This window comes from Erinaceus europaeus, chromosome 2 (assembly GCF_950295315.1).
Source record: "Erinaceus europaeus chromosome 2, mEriEur2.1, whole genome shotgun sequence".
NCBI classification, from domain to species: Eukaryota; Metazoa; Chordata; class Mammalia; order Eulipotyphla; family Erinaceidae; genus Erinaceus; species Erinaceus europaeus.
In genome coordinates this window covers 183,027,364-183,054,937 of record NC_080163.1, presented here as the reverse complement: position 1 = coordinate 183,054,937, position 27,574 = coordinate 183,027,364, and the positions used below count along the sequence as shown (strand labels likewise).

At 43.3% G+C, this 27,574-nt stretch overlaps 1 protein-coding gene across 6 annotated transcripts in view; it reads right to left on the bottom strand.

The window, feature by feature from the left end:
• Window positions 1-1,847: 1,847 nt before the first annotated feature.
• The window catches only part of GARRE1 (granule associated Rac and RHOG effector 1), a 93,019-nt gene continuing 67,292 nt past the window's right edge, over window positions 1,848-27,574 (bottom strand). For all 6 annotated transcript variants that reach the window (XM_060185686.1, XM_060185687.1, XM_060185690.1 and 3 more), the window contains 6 exons: window positions 17,130-17,255; window positions 14,945-15,978; window positions 7,499-7,664; window positions 6,243-6,380; window positions 5,033-5,111; window positions 1,848-4,547 (listed from right to left, as the gene is read on the bottom strand). In XM_060185686.1, the coding sequence (XP_060041669.1) occupies window positions 4,239-4,547; window positions 5,033-5,111; window positions 6,243-6,380; window positions 7,499-7,664; window positions 14,945-15,978; window positions 17,130-17,255 (1,852 nt within the window). In that variant the 3' untranslated portion in view covers window positions 1,848-4,238. The remainder of the gene's footprint in view (window positions 4,548-5,032; window positions 5,112-6,242; window positions 6,381-7,498; window positions 7,665-14,944; window positions 15,979-17,129; window positions 17,256-27,574) is intronic.

Below are 27,574 nucleotides of genomic sequence, written 5' to 3'. Positions count from 1 at the left end.
GTTTTCTCCTCCTCTCTCCATTTCTCTCTGTCCTATCTAACAATGACAACAATAACAACAATAATAACTACAACAATAAAAAACAAGGGCAACAAAAGGGAAAATAAATATTTAATAAAAAGAAAACATCCTCTTCAGCTGGGCCCACATCTCAACGGAGTCTCCGTGTAAAGTCACATGGGTCAGTCATCTCAGACACAGAGGTCAGGGCCCAAACAGCTTATGTTTATGGAATGGAAAAGTGAGCTGTGTGAGCTGTGTTACTAGCAGGAGCCTACCTTGAGGGTTTTTCACATCCCAAGCTTGGAGGCAGACAGCCTTGTACCCACACACAGGGCCTTTTGGAAGTTGAGCTGAACACTGGGCATATCTCCCTCGCCCCCATTTTTTTTTTCTAGATCAGGAAGCATGTCACAGGGGCCACATACATGCACACAGGTCATATTGTCACACCATGTTTTACCTGTGATCTTTTAGCTCTGGGTACACACAGCTACACAACCCATTCTCCCAGGATCCCTCAGGAAGAGAAGAGTCACCAACTGGCATGTCCCTGTGTTTCTCAGTTGGAAGAGCTCCCAGGGCTCAGATTTCTGTTCTACTTTCATCGCTCCAGGTTGGCATATATCTGGGGGTAAAGGACTCCTTTTTCTCACTTTTTTAAGAAACAATTTCCCCCTTTTGTTATCTTTGTTGTTTATCGTTGTTGTTATTGCTGTGGTTGTTGTTGGATAGGACTGAGAGAAATCAAGAGAGGAGGGGAAGAGAGGGGAGAGAAAGATACCTGCAGACTTGCTTCACCGCCTGTGAAGCGACACCCCTGCAGGTGGGGAGCGGAGTTGGGCTCCAACCGGGATCTTTACCTTCACGCCATGTGCGCTTAACCCTCTGTGCCACCCCCCAGTTCCCAGGACTCCTTTTCTACCACTGCTGGAAAGTGGAAGCCACTGCATACTTGAATGTGCTTTTCTAGTTAGTATTTTGTATGAGCTGTCAATGTATCCTTAACACACTCATGTAATGTGGCTTTTCCTAAATAGCTTTGCCCAGAGGTGTATCTGCAAGATTCTGGAACTTGGTTCCCATCCCTAACTTATGGGCATCTTGGCAGAAACAAACACTGGGAGGTTATATATTATTGGTCATATACTAAGTTTATGAAAAAAAGTTTCAATGAAGTGCTGTTGCCTTTGTGTATCCATTGTACTATCTCTCCTGTTTAGCTGGATGGCACTGTCCAGTGAGACCCTGTGTGGTAGGGGAGATGCCACCCTGGTTCTGATTCTCAGAGAGGCTGGGAGTGCTGCTCAGTGTCTAAATTTGGGGGAGGGGGTGCTAGCAGTTCACCACCCAAGACAAGAGCTTTTGCCCTTCCAAATGGATCTGCTTTGCTTGCAGAAGCTCCTCCCAGCTTTGGCTTTAGGGCAGCCACTATGAGAGAGGAGGGAGGTGTGTTACCTGATTCCTGCTCCACACCACCCTCAGCTCATTTGAATAGCCCAAAGTGGGCTATCTTCTTACAGGGTTCTGAGGATCAGAGGACAAGGCGACATAAAAACAAGCTTGGCAGCTGGGCAGGGGCACACCCTGTAGAGTGTTTGTTACAGTGCTCAAGGACTGGCGTTCAAACTCCTGGGCCCCATCTGCAGAGGAAGCTTCACAAGCAGTGAAACAGTGCTGCAGTTTCTCTCCCTACCTTACCCCTTCTCTCTTAATTTGTGTCTATCAACAAAAATAATAAATGGATTAAAAAAATAACTTGGGTGCAGTTTTTCTAAGTAATGTATCAGGCAGGGCTTCTGATATAGTGTCTGCTATATAGTTCATTTTAAACAGAGATACAAAACTACTATTAAACGTATATTTTTAATAAAGCCAATAGTTATTTTACTTATAGGAGCTTTAAAAGTAAGATACAAAATGTAGAGTTCCAGTTTGGAAGCATTATAACTATTCACATGATGTCCTACTAATGCCCGAGCAAGGCAGCCATGCCCGACCATGAAAAGGACACACACACACACACACACACACACACACACACTCTCTCTCTCTTTCTCTCACACACACACACACACACACACACACACACACACACCACGCATGAGCATGCGCTTTGGCAAGACCCCTTTGCCGAGCGCAGCACCTGGAATCACCAGTGTTCAGAGGGAGGTGGTGATGAGAGCACAGCACTTACAAGGAGACCACACAAACAGCTTCACACGGTCTCACAGTTCATAGATATGTAATTACAAAATATCTTCTTAATTGAGAAAGACAGGCTGGAAAGTGACCAATGATAATGTTGATGTCACCTGTGTTTGGGGGATTAAGGGCCGACCTCTGTCCAGGGTGAGGTCTTAGGGGGGTAGGGGGCAGCACTATTAAAAACAAAAGTACTTCAGTATAATAGAACTTGAGAGAGATACAGGGTACAGTGGACACATTACTGAGGGATATAGAAAAGTATCTTATAAGTCAAACAGCCACAAACAACGTCAACAGAGAGATTAGTGCACACAACTGTGACAGCCAACACAGACAAAAGCCACAAAGGGCTGGTGCAAAGCACGTGCCTGAAAAAAAAATCTATGTACAAAACAGTTCTCTGTAAACATGGTGAGGTGAATGTTCAGAACCCACGGTGAAAGGATCATAAGTACAGGCAGCAATGACATCCCCACACAGCACAAAAGACAACACCCAACGACTTAGAAATGGCCTGGCAACACAGCAATCAAGATGGCTGGGCTCAGACACCCTAAGTGTCCTCTATAATTATTGTCTATACATACAGATGTATAGATCTTTTTCTTTTTGGTATTTTTAAATATAAATCTATCTGTAGAAAAATGAGAACGTAAATGTGTTATTACAATCTGCTGGAAAAGCTTATGTGGAATTAGAAAGAATAAACCATTTATTAGTAGGTAACATATATTAAAATGGTTTAATGATTTAAGAAAATATAAAAAAAATATTAATACTGTCAAACTTTCATACTAGAAAATATTATGGATTTTTTTCTTAATTAGACTTTTTCAAAGATGAAGTATGAAAAATTTAAATAAGTCTCATATAAAGAATTTCCGAAACCTCAATTAATATACAGTGGGGTATGTCTATTCTATATAGTTATATTTTATTATTTCTCAATTTAAGCACCATTCAATTCTTCTGGATCCATTCTGGCTGGGAATATTCCTAAATCCACAGGATGTTATCTATTTAATGGCACAAGTTAACTGAAAACGAGGTGGTTTTATTTGTTTCTGTAGAAACCTTAAATGAATTCTTATCTATATCTTAATTGGTTTGTCTAGAGCCAGCTCACAGATGTCACTACAATTTCAAATTCAGGTGCCTCTGTGAAACCCCTTGAACAGATTTTGTGGCTGCCCCTGGCCACGTGCAGAAGGGGCTTAGGGCAGCAGGTGTAGTAGCTCTGTTCCAAACACTGACAGGAGCCAGCTGGGTCATCTCCACGCACCACCAGGAAAATGTCTTGACACCAGTTTTTCAATTCTGCTTCTGTAAAGCTGGTAAGGGTTGTATCCCTGGGTAATGCTGGGCTGGCGAGCAGTTGCCCACTCACAGGAATCCCAAGTGACCGCTTCTGACCACATATTCTCCATCTTTGCCCATTTGTATAAGCTTAAATAAAGATAGTGTTGAACAGGTCTCCAGCCACCACATCTGTTATCTTCAAATATTCACTGCATTTTAGGTAGGAGATGTTTTAACTCAAGATCTCTATGATAAAATAGCTATGAAAGTACAGTGATTGGTATGGTCCACCACTCAGTGTGTTAAGGAAGGGTAGGAGGTTTTAGAAGAATGGTCACTTCTGCTCTCAGCCTTTAGGCCTGATGGCTTCCTAACACACACACACACACACACACACACACACACACACACACACACACACACACACAAAGGGACTACAAACTTGAGAGCTGTGTGTCTGAGTGTGACCTCTGGCCTACCTGCACGAAAATCACTGGAGGTGCTTATGAAGCTTAATGATGCCTAGCACCTCCCTCAAGCAGGTCAGAAACCTCTGTCTGCAGTGGGCTCTCCAGAGGTCTGATGCCTCCAAAGTTTGAGAAGCCAGGCCTTTAAAGACTGGGAGCTGCCAGTCACTCCCATACCCAAGGATCCCTGCCTGGACAGGGGTGCACTGGTCCTCTGGGGGGCTGGTGGCCCCAACAACTCTAAGCAGGAGAGCCAGTGCTGGTTCAGTATTGGGGCAAGTAGGCCGGCCTGCGCTCAGCCTTCCCAGGGAAGGCCTTGAAGCCCTTGGGCGCTGCCTTGTGTGCTGGTGGCGGTAGGGGCTGCGGTGGGGTCTGCACGTAGGAGAAGGAGGCGGTGCTGCAGTCGCTGGTCGCAGCCCACACTGGGGACTGCAGCATCTGCATGGTGTCGTTCCACTGGTTGCCAGGGTTGGTGACGGTGTAGAGTGGTGCGCTGGGGCCGGGCAGCATGCTGGGCAGTGGGGAGGGGTGCTGCCAGGGTGCTTTGGGTGGCCACGTTTTGGTTTTGTTATCCTAGGAGACAGAAGAGGGTTTATAATGGCATTTCTGGCAAAACTTTTGTTTCTGGTATACACTTTTCCCCACCTGCCCAGACCTCTGGTTCCTATCTCCACCTAGCATTGAGGGCAAGCACCCTATTCCTCCTCACAGCCCAGGAACAGCACTATGCAGAACGGTTTATACTCATCAGCTGCACTGTCCAATACAGCAGCCATTTGCCACACGAGTAACTGAGGAACAGAATTTTTATTTACACTGAATTAATTTCAGTCCAACAGAGAACAAGTGACTGGTGGCTATCCCATTGGATAATTTGGCCCCAGTGCTTTCTCTCCATGCAGCTCTGAGTCCGTTAATTACTTAGAATCATGGGCACAGTAGCTCACCAAATGAACTCATTGCTTTGAGGCCTTTTTCAAGCTTAAGCTTAGGTGTCCTATTCCTGGCCTATACTCCACAAAGCTAACCTTCCTTAGCTGGAGCAGGGATCATAGTACCTGGTTCATGTCCTCCACTGTGGTGAGGAGAGGCGGAGAGGGCAGTGTGCTGGTCTCCTGTTCGCCGCTGCTGTGTTTCCTGGAGGAATTCAGAGCTCAGTGCTAGGAAGCCCGACTTCCTGCCTCCCTCTGGGAACACTCTAGCTGCTTGACTCTAGGGTCTCTCTGCACTGGTTCTAAGTGGAGAGGCATGGGGTCCATGTGGAAATAGCATTAAGGTGGGGGGGGTCCAGTCCTGAAGGCGCATCCCTCAAGCCATAACAGGACTGGGCTGGGGGTGCAGACATGAGGACAGGGACTGGCTGCTTCAGCTGCTCCCTAAGTCCACAAGTTTGGGCTTTTTATCTTCTTTTAAAAATTTTTTTAAAAAATATTTATTTTCCCTTTTGTTGCCCTTGTTGTTTAACATTGTTGTGGTTACTGATGTCGTTGCCGTTGGATAGGACAGTGAGAAATAGAGAGAGATGGGGAAGAATGAGAGGGGGAGAGAAAGACAGACACCTGCAGACCTGCTTCACCGCTTGTGAAGCGACTCCCCTGCAGGTGGGGAGCCGGGGGGCTCGAACCGGGATCCTTAAGATGGTCCTTAACCCGCTGCACTTCTGACTGACTCCCCCTTTTCTTCTTTTTAAAGGATGTATTCATTTATCAACATGAGGGAGATAGGGAGAAACAGAATGTCACTCTGGCATATATGATGTTGGGTGGGTATTGAACTTGGAACCTCATGCATGAGAGGCTCTACCATTGTGCCACTTCCTGGGCCACCTCTGGTGACTCCCCCCCAGGGGGCTTGGTGCCTGCACAAATCCACCTTTTCTGGTGACCATGCTCCCCCGTCCCCAGCACAGGATGAGAAACAGAAAAGAGACAGCTTCCTTACACTGTTCCACTGCAGTGGTAATAAGTATGCTCTCTGGGGTCCACCACCACCCAGCTCCTCAGGTGGTTTTTAAATGTCTACAATAAAAATATTAAATTCTACCCTGGTTTACAACCCCTGCCAGCAGCAGCATCACCCAATGTTAAGTCAACTGGACACAAGGCTGAGTGGATTTTCCTCAGAAGCCAGCAAGACATGCTGGAAGGGGCCCTCTGCCTCCCCCACATAGGCCAACTGGGAGTGAAGGGGTTCCTGAGCTTCCCAGAGGAATAAACTGTGGAGCACAGTCATGTGCTCTTGTCTTTTTTGGTTCAGAACTCTTCATACCTTCTCTGCTTGACAGCAGCCACGAGATCTGGCCCTGAAAACATGGAGAACAAGCTGTCCCCATTGGCAGAGGAGGTCTCGTCACTTGAGCTGGCTGAGTCTGCCTGAGCCCCCGACCAGCCACTGTGCAGGCCATCCCTGAAAGTCAAGAGAGAAAAGCTGGTTTCAGTCTCCCCAGACAATGACTAGGTAGTGCTGAGGCCAGATGTATCCCTTCACCCAAGTCCTGAAAGAGCAAGTCTTCACCCTGCACTTATCTTAGTTTACAGTGACAGTTCATCTCTTCTAAACCTTGAGCTTTTGTCTTTTTCTTTATTTCAGAGAGAGAGAGAGAGAGAGAACTTGTACATTCTCAGAAGGAATATACATTATTCCTCTCAGAAACCTGTGGCATATATGTTAAATTTTAGTACAAACAAAAAGTTGAGGTGGCCTTTAGCTGTTCAGGTTTATTAACCAGGTAGCAATAAGAGATGTAAAATATCAATCCTAGTAGTACTGATGAAAATCCACAATGCTTAGAAAACAGTGAAATCTGAACCACCCACCTTGGGCTTTTGTAGGCAACAAGGATGGCATTCCATTAACTATATGGAGTTCACTGTGGTACTCATTTTAGCCTAAAGACTATTGAGCATGCGGTTACTTCATCACCTTGACCAAATTAAGATCACAAAGTGCCCTAAAAGTCATCTACTTACACTGATTGGTGTATTCAGAGAAATGAATCACATCAGGTGGCTTTCTACAGTCACATAACTGATCCTTGAACTTCTTTCTTTCTTTTTTTTCCTTTCACCTCTAGGGTTACCGCTGGGGCTTGGTGCCTCACTATAAATCCACTGCTCCTGGAGGCTATTTTTTCCCTTTTGTTGCCCTTTTCATTATTATTATTATTGTTATTGCTGTCATTGTTGTTGGATAGGACAGAGAGAAATCAAGAGAGGAAAGGAAGAGAGAAGGAGGGGGAGAGAAAGATAAGACACCTGCAGACCTGCTTCACTGCTTATGAAGTGACCCCCTGCAGGTGGGGAGTTGGGGGCTTGAAACAGGATCCTTATGATGGTCCTTTTGCTTCATGCCAGGTGCTCTTAACACTGTATTACCGTCTGGCCCCCTCCCTGAACTTCTAACTGTGCACTCTCTAGTGTGGGACTTGGAACTGAGTCAACTGAGATGCACACATACAGAGAGACTGTAGAAAAAAACACCCAGATCACAAATCCAGCTTCCTCACCACACCTATGAGCACTCACCCTTCTGTGAAGAACTCTGGGAAAGGCCAGGTCCGGTGGGTATCATCCATGGGTGGCCAGTTGCCCCTGGGGTTGCCTGGTCGGCGACCATGTTGGACTTGCCGCTTCTGCTGCATGGCTTGGCTCACCCCTGCAACGTAGCGTGCAAACTCTGGGTCGGAGCCCACTGTGTAAAGACAAATGGGCAATGAAGATCTGGGATTCCACTGGCCTATTTCCTCTCCCCTTGTGAAGATGAGGGATTGATCTCACACAATGAAAAGTATGGAAGAAGCCACCATGATTGCATATGGAAATCCACCCTATGGCCTAGCATCCTGCTACTGGAAGATGAGGCTTTCAGCACACAGGCATGAGGTCGGGGTGGTGGTGTGTGCAGTGACAGCTAGGAAAGATTAGGTCTAGCACAGAGGTAGACTGATAGAAACCTAAGATGGAAAGAGAGGTTTGCTTTTTGCATGCTTTAATTTAGTTATTATTTAATATTAAAACACTGCTTAGTTTTACATTGCTGGGGATTGAATGTGGGACCTTGGAGATGATTAGTGGATGACTTCTTTGTTAAGACAAATACAACACTAGTTACTTAAAAATTCCCATGTCTAGGGGGAGTCGGGCTGTAGCACAGAAGGTTAAGCGCAGGTGGCACAAAGCACAAGGACCGGCATAAGGATCCCGGTTCGAGCCCTGGCTCCCCACCTGCAGGGGAGTCACTTCACAGGCGGTGAAGCAGGTCTGCAAGTGTCTATCTTTCTCTCCCCCTCTCTGTCTTCCCACCTCTCTTCAATTCTCTCTGTCCTATCCAACAACTATTACAACAATAAAACAACAAGGGCAACAAAAGGGAATAATAAAAAAAAAAAAATTCCCATGTCTGTTGTGGTGCTAGGGACTTAGTAACTTAGAAAGTCAAAGTAGAGCAGGCCAGGAGGTGGCGCCATAGGTTAAGGCACTGGATTCTTGGGGGGTAATGCTCTGGCTTTCTCTCTCCCCTTTCTTTCTAATAACCATTTTTTCCCCTCTTAAATAATATGGCTATTCTGTGGCTATCTGAGGAAATCCAGATAGTTTTTCACATGAAAAAATTAAGGAAGAAAATAAAGAAAATCAAGGTAGAGAGGTACAACGACACTGAAAGTTCAATGGTAGGTGTGGTGAGTTGTATACACATGGGTGTGATACGTTACTACTAGATTCATGGTATTGCTGACAAATGTTAAATCAATTTAAAGAGAAAAAGAAAGATCATAACATCAGCTAACTGATAACTTGGAAGTTATCGATCACTCAGGGTTAGTCACATAGAGAATACATGTTATTCCCACTTGGACCCATCTCTGATCCAGTATTTTGCTGGATATTAGATGATAAACTTGTGTGTTTACTCTAAAAGTGATAACATCTGGACAAGAATGACAGAGGACCTAGTGGGGGTTGTATTGTTATGTGGAAAACTGAGAAATGTTATGCATGCACAAACTATTGTATTTACTGTGGAATGTAAAACATTAATCCCCCAATAGAGAAATTAAAAAACTAAATAAAAATTATAACATCTTCAAAAAGTAGAATGAAGTGTCAGTTATGTATTGAAAGGCGGCACACAGAGTAAAGCCCAGTAAGGATGTGCATGGCAGCATAAGTAGGGAAAAAAAATAGAAGAGATGACATTTGATAAAGAGTCAAACAAAATGACATAGCAGAAAAATATTTTGGATCACAGGATGCATGGTACTTAGCAGTGTAATACTTTTAAAAAATATTTATTTATTTTCCCTTTTGTTGCCCTTGTTGCATTTTATTGTTGTTGTAGTTATTATTGATGTCGTCATTGTTAGATAGGACCAAGAGTAATGGAGAGAGGAGGGGAAGACAGAGAGGGGGAGAGACATCTGGAGACCTGCTTCACTGCCTGTGAAGTGACTCCCCTGCAGGTGGGGAGCTGGGGGCTTGAACAGGGACCCTTACGCTGGTCCTTGCACTTCGTGCCATGTGCACTTAACCCACTGCGCTACCACCTAACTCGCAAGTGTATACTTTTTGGCTTTGATTTACTATGGCATTGGGTTGGGCAGACACTATAATGGTTATGCAAAAAGACTTTCAGGCCCAAGACACCAAAGGTCCCCAGCACTTATAAGCCAGAACTGAGCAGTGCTCTGGTAAACAAACAAACAAACAAACAAACAAGGTCACACTCTCCCGGCCACTGCCATAGGACCACATGCTCTGCCTGAGGGAGGTGCCTCTTCTGATTCACTTGTCCAGAGGAAGAAGTGCACTTCTGGGGTCTGCAAAATGCTGCACTAGGGCCCTGAAAGTCAGAAAGGATACTCAGAGAGAAAATCCAGTAAGATTTGTAGGCTAAAGATATGTGTTGCTGGGTCTTGCCATTAGCAAGGAAAGGTTTGAGTCTCAGCACTACATGGTAGTGCCATGGCATTGGGCTGCTGTGCTGTGGCATCTTTCCCTTTATCTAAAAGAAAAAAAAAAGTGGGGTGGGGTGGAAAGGTGGCCTAGGAATGGTGAGATTGCACATGCATGTGGCTGAGAAAATAGCTCAGCTAGCTAGCAGTGACCTGACTTGCTTGAGTCTCCTTGTTCCATTCCAGGTACTGCATGTATTATAGACATGCTTTTTTTTTTTTTTTCCCCCAGAGCACTGCTCAGCTCTGGCTTATGGTGGTGCAAAGGATTGAACCCGGGACTTTGAAACCTCAGGCATGAGGGTCTCTTTGCACAACCATTATGCTATCTCCTCTGCCCTCTCTCTTTCATCTAAAACTCTCTATATTTATATAAAGTAAATCTTAAAAGAAACCATGCATGTATCAGACCCCAGGTTTGCACAGAGAGGGAAGGGAGGGCGAGGGGGAAGGGAAGAGGGAGTGGGAGAAAACAATCTGGGGGTAGGTCCTGAGCCCCTGCACCACAAGGACAACACCAGGGGAAGCTCCATGTATGGCAGAATGGTACTGAGATGTTTCTTCTGTCTACCTTTTTCTTTCTCTTCCTTTCTTTCTCCATTTCTTTCTTTTTCTTTCTTTCCTTTGCCACTCTACTGTCTTGTGCATATGAGTTTGCACCAGTCCCAAGCTGATTCTTTTTCTTTCCCTGGAGTTTTCCCTGGTTCCATGGGACTTGACTCTAAGGCCTTGTGCTACACTGAGTGAGCTCCCCTGGCTTCACCTACTTTTCTTTGTTTCCTTTTTTTTTTTTAAAGATTAAAAAAAAATTATTTATTTATTCTCTTTTGTTGCCCTTGCTATTGTTGTAGCTATTATTGTTGTTGTTGTTATTGATGGATAGGACAGAGAGAAATGGAAAGAGGAGGGGAAGACAGAGAGGGGGAGAGAAAGAGAGACACCTGCAGACCTGCTTCACCGCCTGTGAAGCGACCCCCCTGCAGGTGGGGGGCCAGGTCCTTGCGCTTTGCGCCACGTGCGCTTAACCCGCTGCGCTACCGCCCTACTCCCTTTTCTTTCTTTTTTTTTATAATGCTATGCTGGGAAATGAACCCAGAGCTTCAGTCATATGTAATAAGTCACCTTGATCCAATTTTTATTCTATAGTTTTAGATAATAGAGAGATAAAGAGGAGTGGGAGAGAAAGACAAATATGAGGAAGGAATGGGGGAGGGAGAAGGGAGTGGAGAAAGAGATACCACTCCACCATTCATGTTCTTGGTACTCTCATGTGGTGCTTAGGCATCAAATCCAGAGTCTATATGTGAAAAGCTCCTCTGGTGAGCTACCTCCCAGGTCCAGTGTTCTAATTTATGCTGGAATCTGGTAATGTAGAAAATGATTATGATTACGGGGCTGGGTGGTGGCACACCTGGTTGAGCACACATGCTACAATGTACAAGACCCAGGTTCAAGTCTCCAGCCCCCACCTGCAGGAGGAAAGCTTCATGAGTGGCGAAGCAGTGCTGCAGCTGTCTACTTCCCCTTTCCCTCTCAATTTCTGGCCGTTTCTATCCAATAAATAAAGATAATAAAATGTAAATTAAAAGGTATTTTAAAAAACGACTGGGGCCAGGCAGTGGCACACCTGGTTAAGTGCACACATTATAGGGTGCAAGGACCTAGGTTCAAGCCCTTGGTCCCCACCTGCAGGGGGAAAGCTTCACGAGGGGAAGGGAGGGAAGAAGGGAGGGGGAGAGCTGGAGGGGAGAGAGAAGAGCTATTATAGCACTGCCACACTGTCAGTGGAGGTCCTTTGGTGTCATCCATGGCACTTCCATGTGGGGCTGGGGTTTGAACCTGAACCTGGGGTCTCAATTTATCTGGTGAGCTATTGCTGCTTTTTTTTTTTTTTTTTAGATCTACTTTTAAAAAATTTCATATAAGGTAGGCAGTTTCATATGAGAGACAGACAGAGAGGTGTCCCACCAGTTGAACTATTTCCCAGCTGCCAGGTCCTCTTCTCTTTTAATTAAATATTTTATTTATTTATTATTGGATAGGGACAGGGAGATATTGAGAGGACGGGGGAGATAAAGCAGGAAAGAGACAGAGAGACTCTTGGGAGTCCTGCTTTACCACTCTTGAAGCTTTCCCCCTGCAGGTGGAGACTAGGGGCTTGAACCTGTGTTCTTGTGCACTGTAATATGTACGCTTTATCAGGCGAACCACATCCTGGCCCCACTGCCAGGTCCTCTTAAAGTTCTTTCAATCTCTCTTTTTATTATTTTTAAAGATTTTATTTATTTATTAATGAGAAAGATAAGAGGAGAGAGAGAAAGAACCAGACATCACTCTGGTACATGTGCTGCCAGGGATCGAACTCAGGACCTCATGCTTCAGAGTCCAATGCCTTATCCACTGCACCACCTCCCAGACCACACTCTCACTTTTTTTTTTTTAAAGATTTCATTTATTTGTTAATGAGAAAGACAGGAGAAAGAGAGAGAGAGAGAGGAAGAACCAGACATCACTCTGGTACATGTGCTGCCGGGGATTGAACTCAGGACCTCATGCTTGAGATCCAGTGTGTTAGCCACTGCACCACCTCCTGGACCACCACACTCTCACTTCTATAGTTATAAATTTTTGATTATTTTTTAGTTTTTTATTGCCACCAGGGATATCACTGGATCTTGGTGCCTGCACTATAAATCCATTGCTGCTGGTGGCCTCAACCCCCAACCCACACATTACATTTTTTTTCTTTTATTTGACAGGACAGAGAAATTGAGAGGGGAAAAGAAATCTGCAGACCATCACTGCTTGTGAAGCTTGCTCCTTACAGGTGGGGACAGGAGACTTAAACCTGGGTCTTTGTGCATGGTAACGTGCGCTCAGCCTGGTTAGCCACTGCTTGACCCTTTTATAACTTTTTTTTTTTTTTGCCTCCAGGGTTACTGCTGGGACTCAGTGCCTGCACTATGAATCTACTGCTCCTGGAGCCCATTTTTCCCATTTTGTTGCTCTTGTTGTAGCCATTATAGCTTTTGTTGTTGGGTAGGAAATAGAGAAATGGAGAGAAGAGGGGAAGACAAAGAGGGAGAGAGAAAGATAGGCATGCATTGCACCAAAGTAAGACTCTGGGGTAGGTGGGTGGAGGGGGTGGGGGATACAGGTCCAAGAAGAATGACAGATTGCTCAACAAATTGTTTGGCTTCGTATGTTAACTCTCTTTTCAGTCACCAGGTTCCAGATGCCATCAGGATGCTGGCCAGGCTTCCCTGGACTGAAGACCCCACCAATGTGTCCTGGAGCTCCGTTTCCCCAGAGACACACCCTACTAGGGAAAGAGAGAGACAGACTAGGAGTATGGACCGACCAGTCAACGCCCATGTTCAGCGGGGAAGCAATTACAGAAGCCAGACCTTCCACCTTCTGCAACCCACAATGACCCTGGGTCCATGCTTCCAGAGGGATGGAGAATGGGAAAGCTATCAGGGGAGGGAGTGGGATATGGAGATTGGGTGGTGGGAATTGTGTGGAGTTGTACCCCTCCTACCCTATGGTTTTGTTAATTAATCCTTTCTTAAATAAAAAAAATTAATAATAATTAAAAAAACCATTATTTTTTTCTAAAAAAAAAAAAAAGAAGAATGACAGAGGGCCTAGTGGGGGTTGTATTGTTATGTTATGCATGTACAAACTATTGTATTTACTGTCGAATGTAAAACATTAATTCCCCAATAAAGAAATTTAAAAAAAAAAAAGATAGGCATGCAGACTTGCTTCACTGCCTATGAAGAGACCCTCCTGCAGGTGGGGAGCTGGGGGCTCAAACTGGAATCCTTACGCTGGCCCTTGCACTTTGCTCCATGTACGTTTAACCTGCTGTTCAGCCCCTATGTTATAATCTTTAACTTAATATCGTTCCTCTTTGATCTCTTAATCGGCTTTACAAGTGAATTGGTTCATCTGTTTTATTGGCCTTCTAAAGACACTACATTTCTTATTTACAATTTTTACTATATATTTTTTCTAAGTTTTTTTCCTTCCTTTCTGCCCTTCCCTTCCCCTCCCCCCCCCCTCCCCTTCCATTCCCTTCATCAGAGCACTGCTCAGTCCTGGCTTATGGTGGTCCATGGTGTTGAACCTGAGACCTCAAAACTGCAGGCATGAAAGTCTTTTTGCATAACTATTGTGTTATCTCCCAGTTTCTTAAGGTAGTCTGGTAATATTTTCACTCAAGTGAATTAGGTATTCTATGAAGGAAGGAGGGTGGCCTATCCATTTCCATAGGTTCTAGTTTTTAGGCAAAATAGAATCACAGAAAAGCTGGTCACGTAATCCAGAAAACTGAACCATAAAGACCAGCTACTAGAATGAGAAGGCCTACTTTGTAGGACCACAAACTACAGGACTTTGAATCACCCAAGTAACTTGGCTTAGGCTCAGTCATGTCCACTACAAGTCAAGAAAAAATAGCACTGGGGTCCGGTTAAGTGCACACATTACCATGCATGTGGACCCAGGTTCAAGCCTCTGTCCCCCACCTACAGGGGTGAAGTAAGTCTGCAGGTCTTTCTCTCTCCCTCTCTATAGTACTGTTCCCTCTCAATTTCTACCTGCACTATCAAACATCAAATCAAAACAAAATAGTGGAAATGGCTACAAGGAGTGGTAGATTTCTTGAGCAGGTACTAAGCTCCAAGGATAGCCCTGGTGTCAATAAAAGTGGGGTGGGAGGATGTGTGCAGCAAGGTGGGGATGGAGGAGAAAAAGAAAAACGGTATCATTTACCTTCTCAGCCTTATTCTCACCTGTTTCCTACCTTTGCCTGATCTGTCCAAGGACCCCACTTGCTGCCAGGTAGTGAAAAAGTTCTTTAATAGAGAGGAAACTCCCCTCCACAGTTGGGTTGTGGAATTCAGGCCCTATGATATCCTCGATGATTACCTTTATATCAACACCCTGAGGTAGAGAAGCATGTGTGTGTGTGTGTGTGTGTGTGTGTGTGTGTGTGTGTGTGTGTTTTACATACCTGCAGGATCAAATGGCAGGATCTCTCCCAGCATCCCAAAGACTCCATCACTTTGGTCGCGGTTTGGCCAGGTGTTATTTCTAGGTCCCTGAGGCTTCTGCCCCAAAACCTCAGACATCACATTATCCATATAGCTGCTCACCAGACCCAAACTGTACAAGTCAGAACTGAGATCAGATATGCCAGGCCACTGACCAAGAGGAGACAGACCTGCTCCGACAGGCTGCGCTGGCTGTTGAGATGAGCCATGTACCCACTTCCCAGGGGCCCGAGGCTGGGGTGGGGGCTGCTGTGGTCCAATGGGCTGAAGCAGGTGTTGATAGTACTGGACCTGGGGTTGCTGCTGCTTTGGGGAGTGCTGCTGAGGTGCCAGTTTTGGCTGGGATGTCAGAGGTGTGTGTGCCCCAGCCTGAGGTGGCCGCGGTGGAGGGGGCACTGGCAGTGGTGGCTGCTGTGGCTGCATGGCTCCGGCCTTCTGTTCTGTCACCATGGCTGTGGCAGCAGAATTACGCCTTGTCACCGATGGGGAGCCCTGATGTGACTGGCCCATATTAAAGCCGGAGAGAAAATCTATCACCTCCTGCATTTCCTGATCAGTGGGTAAGTTCATGCCTTTCTCATCCTTGCCATCATCGCCCTGCAGGAAGTTCTCACGCCTCTCCATGAGAAAACCATTGGCCATTTTATTACTGGAATTCTGAGCTGACTGTGATAGATCTGCAGTCCTAGGGAAATTCCCAATGTTCAAAATGCTTTGTAACCTTGTATCAATATTACTGGGTATTTTGGCCTTTTCTTCTGAACACCCAGCTATGAAAATGTTTTTGGAAGGGGTATTTGGGATGGAATAATTTGTGCTGCTGCTAGAGCTGGTACATGATGTTTTCTTGGTGAACCGGGAAGTCAGCTTGGAGAATGTCTTCTGCAAGCCACCTGAAGATTTGTTTCCATTGCCAGAAGGTAGGTCAGTCTGATTCCCAAAATCACAAATCTCCTTTTGAAGCAGGATCTGTATGCAGGGTAAAGCTTGTTCCCTATTTCAACAGAAATGATTTCTTTTTAAGATAAAAAAATTGGACTGTGAAACAGATCTCTATATTTAAGGAAAACAAACAAAAGACCTTTCTGGTTAACATCAGGCTCACTGATCATTATTTTAATTTAGTATATTTGTGTGTGTGTTTTTATATCATCAGGGTTTATACTAAGGTTTCATGTCTGTCCAATTCTTTCTATTCTATCCTTAAATAGGCTTTTTTTTTTTTTAGAGGGTGAAAGAGATAGAAGAGACATCATAACACTCTTCCACCATTTGTGAAGATTATCGCTTGCATACTCCCATGCAGTGGGGTTGGGAGTTTGAACCCAGGTCCTCATGCATAATTAGGTATGTGCTCTACCAAGTGAACTATTTCCTGCCCTCCAGGTGAAAGTCCTTCTGACAGACTTATCATCAAGTGACAAACATAATGAAGGCAAAAATATCAGCAGACTGGGAAAAATGAGAAATGGCTATGGTGCAATTAATTCTCTGTAATATTCCTATAACTTCTCTATAAATTAAAAATTAATTTAAAATAGAAAGTCACCCACTTTCTTTGTTCTTGCCCTTTAAAATTTTTTTAAATATTTATTTCCCTTTTGTTGTCATTGTTTTTTATTGTTGTAGTTACTATTGTTGTTATTGATGTCATCAATGTTAGGACAGAGAGAAATGGAGAGAGGAGGGGAAGACAGAGAAGGGGAGAGAAAGACACCTGCAGACATGTTTCACCACTTTTGAAGCAACTCCCCTGCAGGTGGGGGGCTGGGGGCTTGAACTGGGATCCTTACGCTGGTCCTTGTGCTTGGTGCCACGTGCGCTTAACCTGCTGTGCTACCAGCGACCCTGTACTTACCCTTTTAATGAGAGAGACAGAGAGAAAGACCAGAACATTGCTCAGTTCTGGCTTATGGTGGTGCTAAGGATTAAGCCTGGGACTTCAGAGGCTCGTGTATGGAAATCTTTAGCAGAACCACTATGCTGTCTCCCCAGCCACCTTGCCTTGTTTATTCCCATATGCTCAGTGGGAGGAGAACATGTGAAACCATGTGTGGTAACCACATGGCCACACTGTCCCTAAGCATGGACCTGAATGCAAACTTTTGGCAGAGTCAACTGTAGTAGCCAGTAGGGATAACCAACCTCCCAGCTCTCCAGCGGTTGAGGTCCAGCACAGCTGTGTAGAGCACGTCCACCAGACCCAGAGTCTTCTCAGGATCCAGGCTTCTCTGTAGCAGGGACATGGTAGCAGGATCTTCTTTCAGGCACCTAGGCAAGAGCCGGGCTTTGTTAGTCTGGGATGCACTTCTCTGGAAAGGACTTTTAAGCAGGTGCTATACAAAAATGCTACCATTCTTAACATTCATCTGGCACCAAATGAAAATTCAGTAATTAGAAATATACCCACGGGCTGGGCAGTGGCATATCCAGTAAAGACCCTGACTCAAGTCTGCCTCTGCCGCTATCTCCACCTGCAGGGGGCAAGCTTTACAAGTAGTGATGCAGTACGGCAGTTGTTTCTCCCCCACCCCCTATTTATTTATTGGATAGAGACAGCCAGAAATTGAAAGGGGAGGGAGTGATAGGGAAAGAGAGAGACACACACACCTGTAACACTGCTTCACACGTGCAAAGCTTTCCCCGGCAGGTAGGCACCAGGGGCTTGAACCTGAGTCCTTTTGCACTGTAACATGTGTGCTCAACCAGCTGAGCCATGATCTGACCCCTTCTCTCTCCCTCTCTATCTCCTTCTTTCTTATTTTCTGTCTCTATTCAAAAGAGAGAAAGGAAGAAAAGAAAAGAAAAGAAAAGAAAAAAAGAAGAAAGGAAGAGGGGCTGTAGGTACCAAGGGTTTGAGCCCCTGGTCCCCACCTGCGGGGGAAAGTTCAGCAAGTGATGAAGCAGAGCTGCAGGAGTCTCTCTGTCTCTTTCCCATTCTACCTCTCCCCCTTCTCTCTTGATTTCTGGCTGTCTCTATCCAATAAATAAATAAAGATAATAAATATATTAAAAAATTAAAAAAGACAAATGTACCCTTGTGATAATAAAAACCCTGTAAATCAATATTTCCTCATTAAAGTGATACCGGAGTAAAAAAAAAATCATAATAAGAATATTTAGAAAAGGAGAGATATAACATTGGAACTTCTTGGTCTGTAAACGGAAGAGGAAGCAGTAGGGTCCAAGTCTTCATGTAGAAATGTCCTGTTGGGGGGCAGGTGGCTGGGGAGACAGCATAATGGTTCTGCAAAGAGAGGTACATGCCTGAGGCTCTGAGGTCCCAGGTTCAATCCCCAGCAGTACCAACAACCAGAGCTGGGAAGTGCTCTGGTAAAAACAAACAAACAAACAAACAAAGTCCTGGTTGATAGGGAGACAAGGATTTGGTAAAGGGATTATCTTTTAGAGGCCCTAATGCCTTCTCAGCATCTAACACCAGCTCTATCCCTGGATCTCCTCTCTCCCCTACTGAGGTTCAGTGGTCTGTCCCAATATCTACTCCTTGCCAAAATCTTTCTATGATGCTTCTACCCCTCCCTTCCTCAACCACACTTTCCACCTGCATCTGGGACATGGAGAGGCAGTGCAGGAAAAGACTCAAGCCCACCACCTGGACTGACCACACATTTCAGGCAAGCAACCAACACTGGCTAAACATTACTTCCCTTCCTACTGAGATGGCTATTTCCACAGAGCTCCATTATTCTCTCACCTCTTACTATATCAAAACTTTCACACAACGTAGAAAACACCTATGTAGATAACTGCCCTCAATGCTTCTCACCAGTCTCACCATTCACCTGTATCTGTGTCTACATAACCTCTTTCTTCTTCTGTCATAGCAGAAGATACACCTAGCCTCCCCACTCCCCTGATATCCTCTTTGGAAAACAATCACTCTCACCAACCACCTCAACACTTCCCTGCAGATAAGGTCCTATGGGTCTGCTCCCCACCTTTTCCTTTCGTCTCTTCTCCCTTTTTTTTTTCTTTATTTTTAAAGTGAAACAGCTTCTCTTCTTCCTTACCTCTCACCCTACTCTGATGGAGATTTCAGTATTCTAACTCCACACAAGTAGATTGGTCCAGCAGTCAGGGATGTGGTTCAGTAGGTAGGGTGCATTTCTCACATGTGAGTCAGGTTTAATCCCCGGCTCTGCATATGACAAAGCTGTGCTCTGGTCCTTCTCTCTTTTACAACATAAATTAATAAATCTTTCTCTCAAACATTTTTCTCATTTTTTTTTTCCCCTCCAGGGTTATTGCTGGGCTCGGTGCCTGCACCATGAATCCACTGCTCCTGGAGGCCATTTTTCCCCCTTTTTGTTGCCCTAGTTGTTGCAGCCTCGTTGTGGTTATTATTGCCATTGTTGATGTTGCTTTGTTGTTGGATAGGACAGAGAGAAATGGAGAGAAGAGGGGAAGACAGAGAGGGGAAGAGAAAGATAGACACCTGCAGACCTGCTTCACCGCCTGTGAAGCGACTCCCCTGCAGGTGGGGAGCCGGGGGCTCGAACCGGGATCCTTACGCCGGTCCCTGCGCATTGCGCCACGTGCGCTTAACCCACTGCGCCACCGCCCGACCCCCCATTTTTCTCATTTTGTTTTAAAAAATGAGGACTGAATTAAACACACACACACACACACACACCAGACCACTGCTCAATTCTGGCATGAATGATGCCAGGAACTGAATATGGGCTCTCAGGAGCCTCAAGCATAAAATCTTGGTGTGCTATCTCCCCAGTCCATTGAATAAAACTTAAAAGATAAAATAAAATAGCTTTGTCCACACAACTAGGATCCTGCCCAAGTCAAGAACCAATCATCTCTCTTTACTTAATCTCAACACTGTGCAATGTTTTCCTTCATTGTCTTTTGCAGCTGCAGCTGTAGTGACGCCCTGCTCATTTATAGCCCTCAAAGCCCTTTGTGACTGGACCCTTCCTTCCTCTCTGGCCACACCTCTCTTTACTGTCATCTCTATCCATCTTCTCCCAACCACATGGCCTTTTCTTGTTCCTGAATGTGTTCTGCTTGTCCAAATCTCAATACCTTTGTCTCTGTGGCTGCCTGTTATCTCCTTATAGCCACTTCTCACCACCATCAGACCCCTCACTGCCCACTGACTTTGCCAAGAGTCCTTTTCTGAGAGGGAGAACCAAGAAGCTGTCTGGCTCCTAGGCTTTCTGAGAGTTAGGGAGTGAATTCAACACTTCTAAAACTATCTTTAAAATTTTTTTTTTATTATTTATTTCCCCTTTTGTTGCCCTTGTTGTTTTATTGTTGTTGTGGTTATTGTTGTTGTTGTTGCTGATGTCGCTGTTGACTAGGACAGAGAGAAATGGAGAGAGGAGGGGAAGACAGAGAGGGGGAGAGAAAGACAGACACCTGCAGACTTGCTTCACCGCTTGTGAAGCGACTCCCCTGCAGGTGGGGAGCCAGGGCTCAAACCAGGATCCTTATGCCGGTCCTTGCGCTTTGCGCCATGTGTGCTTAACCTACTGCGTTACTGCCAATCCCCTGTAAGACTATCTTAAGGAGGCAGCAGCACTTCCTGAAATGGCTTTGCCTTGAGAAGAAACATATATGTGAGGAGGAGCATTGGTTAGCTTCAGAAACATGGAGGAAAGAGAAGTAAGAATGCAAACTGCACCAGGGCCCAACCAGACCTGGACTTGTGGGAGGGAATCTGCTCCATGGAACCAGTCAAGGTTCATGCACCTGGTTTTCTCAGACTAGAATTTCTGACTACCAGAACACACTTGCTTAGTGTCCCCAAGCCAAAGTCTGGCTGTGATTTGGCTGGCCACTATGTTTGTCCATGAGGAGAACATTTGTTGGTCATGCATTAAAGACTACTATACCTCCTGGTGGAACTCTACACTGGTGGAGCTTTTTGAAAATCAACAAATGCATTTTTTTTTTTAATCCATCAGTCTTAAAGAAACTTATCTTAGTATTTTAATCCACATAAGAGAAAGTTTCATGAGAGAAAACAGAGAGGAGTCAGAGCACCACTTTGGCCTAATTCATCAATCTTGAAAACTTATCAATAAAGTACCCTTAGGAGATTAAATCCAGGGCCTGGGAGACAGCATAGTGCTTATAGAAGTCTTTCATGTGGTCTGGGAGGTGGTGCAGTGATAAGGCTTTGGACTCTCAAGCATGAGGTCCTGAGTTCAATCCCCGGCAGCACATGTGCCAGAGTGACGTCTGGTGCTTTCTCTCTCCAACTATCTTCTCATGAATAAATAAATAAAATCTTAAAAAAAAAAAAAGTCTTTCATGACTGAGGCTTCAAGGTCCCAGGTTCAATCCCTGACATTAACACCATAAACTAGAGCTGAGCATTCCTTTAATTTAAAACAAAACAAAAACCATTAAATCTCTTCTTTTGACAAATCACCCAGATTTGCTTAAACCCTCTGCCATTTCTTTCTTTCTTTTTTTTTTAATTTATTTATTTCCTTTTTGTTGCCCTTGTTTTTATTGTTGTTGTAGTTATAATTGTTGTTGATGTTGTTGTTGTTGGATAGGACAGAGAGAAATGGAGAGAGGAGGGGAAGACAGAGAGGGGGAGAGAAAGACAGACATTTGGAGACATGCTTCACCACCTGTGAAGCGAATCCCCTGCAGGTGGTGAGCCGGGGGCTCAAACCGGGATCCTTACACCGGTCCTTGCGCTTTGCGCCACGTGTGCTTAACCTGCTGTGCTACCGCCCGACTCCCACCCCTCTGCCATTTCTTAAGATAAAAATCTAAGTCTTCCAAATCTCATCTGCTATATTCTTACCTATAGGTTCCTGATTATTAAAGAATTTATTCTTCTTTATATCTTAAAGCTTCTCAGCCACCACGTTGCAGATGCTACCATAACGCCAACCTGACTTCCCTGGGCAGTCAACCTCACCAATGTCCTGTTAGCCCACTTCCCCAGAGCCCTGCCCTACTATGGAAAGGTAGAAACAGGCTGGGAGTATGGATTGACCTGCCAACGTCTATGTACAGTGGAGAAGCAATTACAAAAGCCAGACTTAGGTGGGTTTCCTGTAGATAGCATATTGTTGGGTTGTTTTTTCTGAAACACGAAACCCACCTAATTCAACAAGACAAACGTAGACTCAAAGTGAAAGGATGGAAAACTATCATACAAGTCAATGGCCCACAAAAAGGGGCAGGAACAGCTATTCTCATTATCTGACACGACAGACTTTAAAATAAATAAAATTTAAAAAGATAGGGATGGACATTACTTAATGCTCAGAGGATCAGTCAACAAAGAGGACTTAACAATTATTAACATCTATGCACCCAATGAGAAGCCATGTAAATATATCAAATTTCTACTGAAAGAGCTACAGCAATATATTAACAGCAACACAGTCATAGTAGGGGACTTCAACACCCCACTCTTTCAACTTGACAGATCATTCAGGCAGAAAATCAATAAAGACATGAAGGAGCTAAATGAGGAGATAGATAAACTAGAACTAGGACATTTTCAGAGTCATTCATCCCAAGAAACTGGAATACACATTCTACTCAAGTCCACATGGGTCATTCTCAAGTACAGACCATATGTTAGGCCACAAACACAGCATCAGCAAATTCAAGAGCATTGAAATCACCCCAATCTTCTCAGATCACAGTGAAATTAAACTAACACTTAACAATAAACAAAAGATTAGTAATAGTCCCAAAATGTGGAAGCTCAACAGTATACTACTTAACAACTACTGGGTCAAAGAGGAAATAAAGGAAGAAATCAAAATGTTTCTAGAGTTCAATGAAAATTAAGACACAAGCTATCAAAATATTTGGACACAGCTAAGGCAGTACTGAGAGGGAAGTTCATAGCCATACAAGCACACATTAGGAAACAAGAAAAAGCACAAATAAACAACCTGATTGCACATATTAAAGACCAAGAAGTGGTCCAGGAGATGGCACAGTGGATAGAGCATTGGATTCTCAAGCATGAGGTTCTGAGTTCAATCCCCAGAAGCACATGTACCAGAGTGATGTCTGGTTCTTTCTGTCTCTCCTCCTGTCTTTCTCATAAATAAATAAATTCTTAAAAAAAAAAAAAAAAGATCCAGAAGAAGAACAAAGGAACCCTAAAGCAACCAGAAGGACAGAAATAACTTAAGTTAGAGCAGAAATAAATAACACTGAAAATAAGAAAACCATACAAAAGATGAAAGTAAATGTTGGTTCTTCAAAAGAGTGAACAAACCTTTAGTCAAGACTCTCAGAACAAAAAAGGGAGAAGACCCAAATAAATTGGATTGTAAATGAAAGAGGAGACAGCACAACAGAGACCACAGAAATTTATCAAAAAAAAAAAAAAAAAAAAAGAAGGAAATTTAACATATCATGTGAGGCTCCTATGAACTACTATATGCCACCAAGCTAGAGAACCTGGAAGAAATGGATGATTTCCTAGATACCTATGAACTTCCAAAATTAAAGAAAGAGGAACTAGATATGAACAGGCCCATCACAGCTATGAAGATTGAAACAGTTATCAAAAATCTTTCCAAGAATAAAAGTCCTGGACCAGATGGTATTACAAATGAATTCTACAAAACCTTCAAGGAAGAGTTAATACTTCTACTTTTAAAAGTCTTCCAGAAGATTGAAGACACAGTAATACTCCCTTCCAGCTTCTATGAAGCCAACATCACTCTGATACCAAAAGCAGACAGGGACACAACCAAAAAAGAAAACTACAGACCAATATCTATGATGAACATAGATGCTAAAATATTGAACAAGATTCTAGCCAACCGGATACAGCAGTATATCAAAAAGATTGTTCATCATGACCAAGTGGGGTTTATCCCAGGGATGCAAGGTTGGTTTAATATACATAAATCAATCAACGTGATCCAATACATCAATAAAAGCAAGACTAAAAACCACATGGTTATATCAATAGATGCAGAGAAAGCCTTTAACAAAATCCAACATCCCTTTATGATCAAGATGCTATAAAAATGGGAGTAGATGGAAATTTTCTCAAGATAGTGGAGTCTAGTAGTCCAGAGTTGGCTCAGTGGATAAAGCATTGGATTCTCAACCATGAGGTCCTGAGTTCAATGTCCGGCAGCACATGTACCAGAGTGAAGTCTGGTTCTTTCTCTCTCTCCACCTGTCTTTTTCATAAATAAATAAATAAATTCTTTAAAAAAAGATAGTGGAGTCTATATACAGAAAACCTACATCCAACATCATACTCAATGGTGAAAAACTGGAAGCATTTCCCCTCAGATCAGGTACTAGACAGGGCTGCCCACTATCACCATTATTATTCAACATAGTGTTGGAAGTTCTTGACATAGCAATCAGGCAGGAGCAAGGAATTAAAGGGTTACAGATTGGAAGAGAAGAAGTCAAACTCTCCCTACTTGCAGACAACATGATAGTATACATAGAAAAACCTAAAGAATCCAGCAAGAAGCTTTTGGAAATCATCAGGCAATACAGTAAGGTGTCAGGCTACAAAATTTATATTCAAAAGTCAGTGGCATTCCTCTATGCAAACACTAACTTAGAAAAAGATGAAATTCAGAAATCAATTCTTTTTACTATAGCAACAAAAACAATAAAATATCTAGGAATAAACCTAACCAACGAAGTGGAAGACTTATATACTGAAAATTATGAGTCACTACTCAAGGAAATAGGAAAAGACACAAAGAAGTGGAAAGGTATTCCATATTCATGGGTTGGAAGAATTAACATCATTAAAATGAATATACTACCCAGAGCCATCTACAAATTTAATGCTATCCCCATCAAGACCCCAAGCACATTTTTTAGGAGAACAGAAAAAATGCTACAAATGTTTATCTGGAACCACAAAAGACCTAGAATTGCCAAAATAATCTTGAGAAGAAAGAACAGAACTGGAGGCATCACACTGCCAGATCTCAAATTATATTATAGGGCCACTGTAATCAAAACTGCTTGGTACTGGAACATGAATAGACATACTGACCAGTGGGATAGAACTGAGAGCCCAGAAGTAAGCCCCCACACCTATGGACATCTAATCTTTGATAAAGGTGCTCAGACTATTAAACGAGGAAACATGAGTTTCTTCAACAAATGGTGTTGGAAAAAAATGGGTTGAAACATGCAGAAGAATGACACTGAACCACTATATTTCACCAAATAAAAAAGTAAATTCCAAGTGGATCAAGGACTTGGATATTAGACCACAAACTATCAGATACTTAGAGGAAAATATTGGCAGAACTCTTCTCAGCATAAATTTTAAAGACATCTTCAATGAAATGAATCCAATTACAAAGAAGACTAAGGCAAGTATAAACCTATGGGACTACATCAAATTAAAAAGCTTCTGCACAGCCAAAGAAATCACTACCAAGAGACCCCTCACAGAATGGCCATACATCATGCCATACATCAGAAAAGAGTTTAATAGTCAAAATATACAAAGAGCTTGCCAAACTCAACAACAAGAAAACAAATGACCCATCCAAAAAATGGGGAGAGGACATGGACAGAATATTCACCACAGAAGAGATCTAAAGGGCTAAGAAACATATGAAAAAATGCTCCAAGTCTTTGATTGTCAGAGAAATGCAAATAAAGACAATGAGATACCACTTCACTATGAGAATGTCATACATCAGAAAAGGTAGCAGCAACAAATGCTGGAGAGATTGTGGGGGTCAAAGGAACCCTCCTGCACTGCTGATGGGAATGTAAATTGGTCCAACCTCTGTGGAGAACAGTCTGGAGAACTCTCAGAAGGTAGAAATGGACCTACCCTATGATCCTGCAATTCCTCTCCTGGGGATATATCCTAAGGGACACAACACACCCATCCAAAAAGATTTGTGTATACCTATGTTCATAGCAGCACAATTTGTAATAGCCAAAACCTGGGAGCAACCCAGGTGTCCAACAACAGATGAGTGGCTGAACAAGTTGTGGTCTATATACACAATGGAATACTACTCAGCTATTAAAAATGGTGACTTCACCATTTTCAGTCCATCTTGGATGGAGCTTGAAGAAATCATGTTAAGTGAAATAAGCCAGAAATAGAAGGATGAATATGGGATGATCTCACTCTCAAGCAGAAGTTAAAAAACAAGATCAGAAGAGAAAAACACAAGTAGAACCTGAACTGGAGTTGGTGTATTACACCAAAGTGAAAGACTCAGGGATAGGTGTGTGTGTGGGGGGAAGAGTACAGGTCCAAAAAGGAAGACAGAGGGCCTAGTAGGGGTTTTATTATTATGTGAAAAACTGAGAAATGTTATGCATGTACAATCTATTGTATTTACTGTTGAATGTAAAAACATTAATCCCCCAATAAAGAAATTAAAAAAAAAATAGAGAGAGCTGAGAGCTCTGCTCAGTTCTGTCTAATGGTGATGTTGAGATTGAACTTTGAGCCTCTGAGTCCCAGGAATTAAATTATTTTTGCAAATCCATTATTTCATCTTCTAGCCCCTTTATTTTTTTTAATTTCTTTTTGTTTTACATTTGTTTTATCTTTTTTTATCTTTATCTTTTTAAAATTTCTTTTTTTTTACATTTGTTTTAAATTTCTTTTTGTTTTTTTCTTGTTTTACATTCAACAGTAAATACAATAGTTTGTACATGCATAACTAGCCCCTTTATCTTATTTTTTATACAGTTTTAAAAAATCTGTGACTAATAGTTTACAAGACTGTAACATTATAGTTCATACATTCACACCATACTCAACACCAGTCTTGGCTGATACATTCCTGGACAGGAAGATAAAGGACATGCAGTCAAGTGCAGCAAAAAAAAAAAAAAAAAAAAAAAAAAAAGACAGACTTCCACCTTCTGCACCCCATAATGGTCCTGGGTCCATGCTCCTAGAGATATAGACAAAAGGAAAGAGTGGAGGGGATGGGATACGGAGCTCTGGTGGTGGGAATTGTGTGGAATTGTACCCCTCTTATCCTATGGTTTTGTTGATCATTATTAAATCAATAAAAAAAAAAATCTAAGTCTCTCATTGTAAGTCCTGGCTTCTACCACTTTCCTTTTTTCTTCTCCTACCATATCCCCAACCATGCAGGATCACTTCTCAGGCCTTGCATTTACTGTTCCTTCTGCACACAACACTTTCCCCATCTGCTCTCTGCATGCCAGCTCCTCTCAAATCAAATGTCACATCCTCAAAGGAGCCTTTCATGACTGACCTCCTTGTCCAAAATAGCCTCCCCTCCCCATGCCTACCCCCCGTTATTCTCGATCACATGACATCATTCTACTCTTACTCCCTCATACACTTGCCAGTGTTTGAATTTAACTGGCAATTCTAACAGTGAATGCCTCCCTACCCTATTACAAAGTCCACTCAAGCAGGGCCAGGGATCCCTCTGTCTGCCTCACTTATGATCAAATCCCTAAAGTGTGGACAGTATTTAACACATTATATGTATGTATTCAGTACATATCTACTGGAAGAATGAATGACTTAAAAATGATCATTTAGAAATCTAAGCACTACTTTGCTTGGAAAATAAAATATCTGACAGTTGGACATTTATTTTACTAAATACATA